The 7,237-nt window shown below is 45.7% G+C and overlaps 1 protein-coding gene across 7 annotated transcripts in view; it reads right to left on the bottom strand.

Annotated features, from left to right (window-relative positions):
- Positions 1 to 1,004: 1,004 nt before the first annotated feature.
- Positions 1,005 to 7,237, bottom strand: part of EPHB3 (EPH receptor B3) — a 60,469-nt gene continuing 54,236 nt past the window's right edge. For 4 of the 7 annotated variants that reach the window (XM_069618766.1, XM_069618768.1, XM_069618767.1 and 1 more), the window contains exons 15-16: positions 4,449 to 4,604; positions 1,005 to 3,181 (exon numbers count right to left, since the gene is read on the bottom strand). In XM_069618766.1, coding sequence (XP_069474867.1) covers positions 3,073 to 3,181; positions 4,449 to 4,604 — 265 coding nt within the window. In that variant the 3' untranslated portion in view covers positions 1,005 to 3,072. The remainder of the gene's footprint in view (positions 3,182 to 4,448; positions 4,605 to 7,237) is intronic. The other 3 variants (XM_069618770.1, XM_069618771.1, XM_069618772.1) reach the window with 1 other exon arrangement.

Raw genomic sequence — 7,237 nt, 5'->3', positions numbered from 1 at the left:
CAGTAAATTGGTATTGCACAGTCTCCACGATATGAAATGTGGACCATAAGCCAGCACCTTCTGACACAGTAGGAAAACTCAATGAAATCTGTGGAGCTGCAGAAATGCCTACTACTCGAGAGCAGAAAGAAATTGGCTCTACAGAGTAGGATCTCCAAACTGAAAATTCTTTATGCGAAACCTCACCCGAAACGAGTGCAGACTTCACCCAAGCACAACTGGCCCAGGCAGGCTTTAGGCAAAGCCACCCATTTTCTTGGACCTTCCGATTTCCCTGAAGCAGCAGTAGGCATCTTTATATCCACAATAGACAGTTTGTGAGGACCATTGACGTGTACATTTTATTCTATGCATGTCTTTTTTTAATTTTCAGATTTCATTGTTTTTGTAGTAATCAGTGAATGTGAATGATCGCTCCTGTGTTTTCAGAAACTTGCTTTGGATCTCAAACTCTTTAGTCTCTTAAAGGAATTGCTGGAGTGATTTTTAGACCTCTGCATGGGTCAACTTCTCCCAAAGATACAGCTTTGAGCACAGCCAAAACTACCAAAGGGCAAACCAGGCATATCTTGAATGTTTTAGAACTTACAACAAAAGGAGTGGGGGTGGGGATGGGGATAGCAGGTTTTAAATTCATATACTGTGTTAGCATCTTGAAACGTGGAGGAGCAGCAGCTCTTCACATGTTTTGGTCTATAAATCACATGGGCCATCGGGATGGTGTAGTCAATGGGGCGTCATCTGAGCAGTAGGTCAAATAACTGGAGGGTCACAGCATGCCCAGCCCTTACCCAAGGAATATGTAATCATCAGTGCTGTTCGAAATTTAAAACTGAAAAGCAGAAGACATATGGCAGCTTCTTAAATACACCGGGGTACCATTGGGGCGTCTGCTTTTAAGCCTCACATTGGCTATGAAGAACGAACCAGCTAGAACCACAACGTTATAGGAATTAGGAGCGCCCAACTTTGAGAAGAGAACACACAACACATACAAAATTAGATATATTTCTTAAATAATTTAATTGAAAAAGTACTTCTTTAAAAAATATTTCTACAAATGCACAATTGCATCATTTGTGTTCACCATTAAATACATCTCAATATCTTAAAAAGGCTGCAGATTCATGTCTACGTACAGTACTCTTCAGTACCGTGCAGAGACGGACCCACAAGACTAAACAGAGGCAACAGGCCCAGGAGCCAGGAGCTGTACACCTCAGCATTGGTTTGGAGGAGCATGAACCCCATGCACTGTATCAGCCAAGAGGAGACGGGTCTGCTAGCCGATAGGAGGCCCAGGAAAGGTCTACAACCACATCTCTGCTGTGCTCGCTCAAAGAGGTCCAGTGCAGAATTATTGGATAGCACACAGGGCCAAGTACTGCACGTTAGCTGTGCCTAGAGACCGCTCATACAGTAGGTTGACCAGGCTTAAAGATGAACTATAAAGGACATTTAGTGCCTTCACGGTGTAGCCTCTCCACTGTACTCACACAGTCTCTGCTGTGCCCAGAGAGGCCTGGTAACATGCCTCTGGTCACCATGGGTGCCTAGTGGCAGGCGTCTTTGTTGCACCAGAGAAGCCTGCAAACGCACGGCTGGAAGAGGACGGACCCTTCAAAACTCAAGTAAAGATTATTGCCTTCAACCTGCATAAATCGGCAAACAGAATAGATAGTGCCCGGCACACAAGCACGCACACACAGTCAAGTAGACTTGCTCTCATACATTTACACTAGCCTTAAATGAATACAACCAATCACACAGAGCAAGTACAAAACCATAGGAGGTTACACATACAGCCATTCGTTCACTCTAGTTCACATTCAAACACTTGCACTCAGTTTGGGGCCTGGTATTTAACACTAAACAACCATTCTGTTGCCATTATGCTACAAGCATCTGATATAAAGTTACAAGTGTTTGGCAGCTATCACAGCATTATCAGCACTTGGAATCAAATGAGAAGTGAAGACCCTCTATCTTGAGGTCTGCTCAAATCAGCAATAACAAGGCAGGGCGGTGTGCAAAGGGCACACCTTGTTTCAGGCTTTTCAAGTTCCTGGCAGACCATTGCTCGCTGGCACGGCCTTCTCCATACGTCCTTGTGCAAACTTGCGCTGGTGATCAGACTCCAACTTTTGACTCATCGGAAGGCAAAAAAGAGAAGCCCCCCAAACCCATCAGCAGTCAGAAATGTAACAACCGACCCACATCCCCACCTCCAGTCACGTAACACCCTCCCCCCCCTTCGTCAGCTGAACTAGTAGGCGTTTCTGATTGTGAGGTCCGGAAGAAATCTCCTAGAGAAGTGTCCACTTGGAAGCATGCACAATGATTTCAGGTCAAGGTCTTCTGAGTTTTTCGGAAGACGAGCAAGACTGATGGAGATGGTAATTGTGGGAGGAGAAGACCAACGTTTTCAAAATCACTTCAAAGATGAAATTCAGTATCTTGGCTCCTCCACAAAAGAAAAGCTCCAAAGGTCTTCTGCTTCTGAACAAGACCAGTACCACTCACTTGCTGATCCACATACCAAAGTTTATAGAGTTTTTTTGGGTAGAGTCTAGGGAGACAGGTGGCGCTACACGGTTCGGTCTTCCAACATGCCAATGGTGATATTCAGGATTCAAGTCCTACTCCAAAGGGGTACACAGTTAACAAAAATCATATTCCACTCGACCTCCCAACAAGGATTTAGTGGCAGAGCTATTTACGTCTATCCGTAGTGACCCTTCTCAGACATCTCAAGCGTGGTCCCAAGGAACCGTACGAGTCAAGAGGAGCCATTCAGCGACACCCAAGAGTTCCCTAATCTGTCTTCAATATGAAGCGTTAACTCTGCTGACTGGGCAGGACCCAGCTACCCTGGCATTCCAGTGAGCAGAAACCAGGGACTCAGCAAGAAACTCCTGCTGGCGATTCCTGGCACTTCGGTCGTCAGTCTCTGCAAGCGGTGGGAGGCCACAGGAGCTCCATGTGCAGGGGAGGCTGAGCACCGCAGGCTGGGTTATTAATGGAATATTCCACAAATCCATATTTCCATGGCAGTCCCAGAGAACAATGCAGTCAGACCTGGATGGGGAGAGTCTGGTTCATTTGGAGCCTCATGTCCTGAATGCTGCCCAATATTTTCTTCTGATGTCCTGCTAATGTTACACCGATCCTCAGCAGGTCCCTGTGAAGAGCGAAAGGACATCAAATTATGGACACAGAAAAAAGAATATAATTATGAAGCATATCTCTCCAACCAAAACAAGTCCAGCCACAGTTCAGAAGTTAACAAATCACAAGAAGTTACATGACCCAAAAAATAAAACATTTAAAAAAGGAACCCTCCTTTGATTAATGTGCCACAGAATGAAATCCCTACCCGAAGTACACAGGCATTTACTGATATATGTAGTTGCTAAAAGCATCCAAAATAAAACTTCCATATATACTTGAGAAATTGTATTCCTTCCTGATGCAAGATTCAAAGAGTTAAGATCGGCAGGCACCAACAGCAACCACACAAACCATGCAGAATCAAACACAACCACACTAGACAATACAATGGTTACACTGAGCCAGGTCTGAAAGTAAAGCCCAGCAAAGGATAATAGTAACAATAACCCAAAGCTATCAAGCCCAGGTCAACTTCAGCACAGCAAGGTTAAGTCTACCATGAGTCAGTCCAAGAGCGCAGGTTATAAATGGTGAATATCAAATGCTTATGTCACTCCATCCCACCCACAACCAGTAATTGCACAGTTATGTAGAGTGTCTAAAGGGGGAGAAACCAGGAGTTAGGGTTACAGACTCTCTCCTCGGTTCTCCACAAGACATTTAACCCCACCATGTATCCAAACATAGAAAAACAGGATTTACCAACAGAAAACATTCCTGTAACTGAAATCCATGAACAAGAGGCTCTAGATGGAAGCACGGGTCACGATCAACCAGACCAATGCAAATTAAAGGCGGCCACTAGTCTGATCATGAAAAGCGCAGAGTTAGTCTTACATCAAACACAGTCAGGAACCAACATTCTGTGCATGTCTCATCAAGAAAGGTTATCAGCAGGCATCAAAGATGGTGAGAAGAGAAAATACATCCATACGTCAGGGGCGTAAAGCAAGTCTAGAGCGCTTGCATACTGCACGAGAATGTGCACTTAAAGGGTCTGAAAGGAAGGTGAGCAGAGCCCCGAGACGGTCCTGGGAAGGGGTAATGCAAAGCACGTGTTTGGGGTGGCGGGGTGAATATGTGAGTAGAGGGAGAAGGGCGGCGGGTGGGAGGGCTTGGAACATTCGTTTTTCTGTCAGCAGTGCAAGGAAAGGTGTGTCCACAGCAGAGCCTAAGAAAGCTTAATTTGTGGGTAGGTCCTTAGGATGGGAAGAGTTGAATCCTATAGTGATCTGACAAACCCGTTACCCCACTCCTCAGCCTCGCGTTATACTCACTCTGATGTCATCTGTGCAACCAAATCGAAGGAGGTAAACCCAGCGTTGATAAAGTTCTCTTTGTACCGTCCCATTTTGATAGCATCGAGCCAGTCTCCCACGGTGGTGAAGGTTGTGTAATCAGGCACCGTCCGGTCAAGCAGAGGCTGGGAGATACTGTGTGCAAGGAGTGGAAAGGGTTAATATGATAAGCGTGAGGTGGTTGGGAGCACGATGCAGGGTAAGCAAACGCATGCAAATGAACAGCAGGCACTGCAGAAGTGTGGGGGGGGAACTTGTAGACGCTTATGAAGAGTGAGCATGCATGAAAAGCTGTATATAGGTGACAGGAGTGTGGAGCAAGGCGAGAGAACTGGCGAGTGTAAGGGACGATGTGCAGTGAGGAGAAATTAAGCAGCAGTGCAATCTTGAAGCATATAGTCGGGTGTAGGATGAAGACGGGATGGGGTGGATGTTGAGCTCGAGGGGGAACCACGCCAGAGCCATCAGTAGTAATCATTACCCACAGAGGCAAGGGAAGGGAATGGGCTACGTTAACTAGTTTGATGGCGCAGAATGGCACATCTTGAGTAACAGAGTATTATTCAGCACAAATAACAATTTAGGTTCTAGAAGCATGGTAGAACATGCATATTGGTATTGGCTGTGTTGACCTTTCCCAGAAATTGAGATACAGTTACAATGAGAGTTAAATTGAGAGTGTGTTGTAGAAACCAATGTTCCCACACTCCAAACAGAACTGGTAAAGATCTCTGGTGGAGAAGTTACATTATGTTCGTCTTCAACAATGCCAATAAATACCTAACCAGGAAGAACAAGGGGTTTGGGCTACAGGATTGACTGCAGGTCCCTGAATGAGGCAATCTACTGAAGTGGATGAAAATGGACCTGGTGGAGGGTATGATGGTGGAATCAAGGGTGCACTCACCCAAACTGGACCTTTGAGAAGACCCTTGTGCAGTAGATCAGAGGTGGAGTCTGTTGTAGCCCTCACCAAGACTGAGTCTCGTAGACATCCCTTGTAGGGCAATGAGGGTGCAGTATAAGGAGGCAAAAAAAAATAAAAACTCAGTCTAGACCATGGAGAAGGAGCAGATGAAGTGAATTCAAAAGGGGTTTTAGGGATAGTGTCGGCATAGGCATGGTGAATGAGGGACACAATCCCATATGTGCACATGGAAATTGAGCAGATGATAATCTGGTATGGAAGCACGGAGGACGAACATCCAGTCACTTAGGCCAAGGGTGTGGAATTGGGAAGAAGCACAGATGGCACACAGCCGAAGTGATCTTGGATACAATGATGTCTGGGCATTTAGGAACAGGGGTGGTGTGTAGATCAGGCTTCAGCTGCCTTGCCAAGAAGGGCAAGCAAAGGTTTAAAATTAAATTGGGTTCTTAGAATGCACTTCATTCTCGAATCCAGTCTACTCTAAGCACAGGACTGAGTTCTAAACCTGTGCTGCTCAGCGGTGTCTTGCTTCCAAGACACGTGTGTTGCCAATGAGCTATCCTCCCTACACAGGAAGAAAGTGTGCAACTGGACTGGGAAATTCCATTGGCATGTTTTGGAATTGATGTTACAATGCCCGTGGCTGTAACACCTGCCACTCGCAAGCAACAATTAAGGATCCCCATTTAGGAGACCACTACGAACGTGACAAGTTTACTTCTGAGCGTTACAAAAACGAAAAAATATCAAAAAAGCCGCCCCCCCTCCCGAAGCGAGAGGATAATTGAATCCCTCTGTCCAGGGGAATAGCCAGAAACCCAATCACAGCCGTCCTCAATCAACTCAATAACACAGATTTCTTTTGCCACCTTCCTACATGCGACGCTGAATATTGTATTCTGACCGCACAGACCTTTTCACTATTAATTGATTTTAATGTTGTCAGGACTAATATAAAAGGATAGCAACTAACCTCCCAATGTTTTAGACTGTGGGAAAGCAGAGCATGCCAGTGTTGGTCTTTCCTCCTCCAGCAATAATGTTGCCTTCCATGGCGATCTAGATGTATGACCAACTCCCCGGCCCCTCCTTTTGAGTCAAGAACATTTAAATACATGTGCATCATTCCAAGGCGGAGATCCAAGTATGGGCTGCCAGCAGAGGCACAACTTCCTTTTGAAGACTTCAGGTAGGCATACGTCATGAGGCCTAGTTTTGCAGACCTTGCAAAAGCCATGTTCTACTAAGTCACACACAGAACTCTGTTCTGGAAATGTGTATGGTGACCCAAAAAAAGTCAAAATGTCAGTCCTTTCCACCATGGCACCACCGCAGTTTGGAATAACTTGTAACCAGATTTGGATACTGAACGCATCCTGAACATGTTTTGAATAGGAGTTTTTATTTGATTAACTATGGAGAACATGCTATCTTTTTAGTCTATTTATGGAACATTTTGCTTTAGGATTCCATAGTTTAGATTACTCTGCTAACCTTTTAGGTGCAAGTAGGGACAAAGCGAATTGCTTAATAGAGCTGAAACTCATCCATGCAAAGAATTCCGATTTGGCAATAGAGGACTGCTTAGTCCGGGCAGATGAATTATCAACCTACTCGCGATCGGTAGAGGGGGGTGGAGCAGAAAAGGCTGGGAGGCAAAGGCTGTGATCGAGCCACCTTCCAGGTCGGATAATTGAGAACACCCTGCACAGGGATAACAGGATGGGCACAAATGGGAGTTAGGGGACACCTCGCCCACGGCTGGACATTGAAGTGGGAAGAGGATCAAGCTGGCAAAGCACCAGTACAGGCCAGAGCTCGAGTGAGGGAGAAAACA

The sequence above is a fragment of the Ambystoma mexicanum genome, chromosome 10 (assembly GCF_040938575.1).
Source record: "Ambystoma mexicanum isolate Mex_15411 chromosome 10, UKY_AmexF1_1, whole genome shotgun sequence".
Classification (NCBI taxonomy): Eukaryota; Metazoa; Chordata; class Amphibia; order Caudata; family Ambystomatidae; genus Ambystoma; species Ambystoma mexicanum.
The sequence above is the reverse complement of the archived record's forward strand: the minus strand, read 5'-3'. Positions and strand labels throughout refer to the sequence as shown.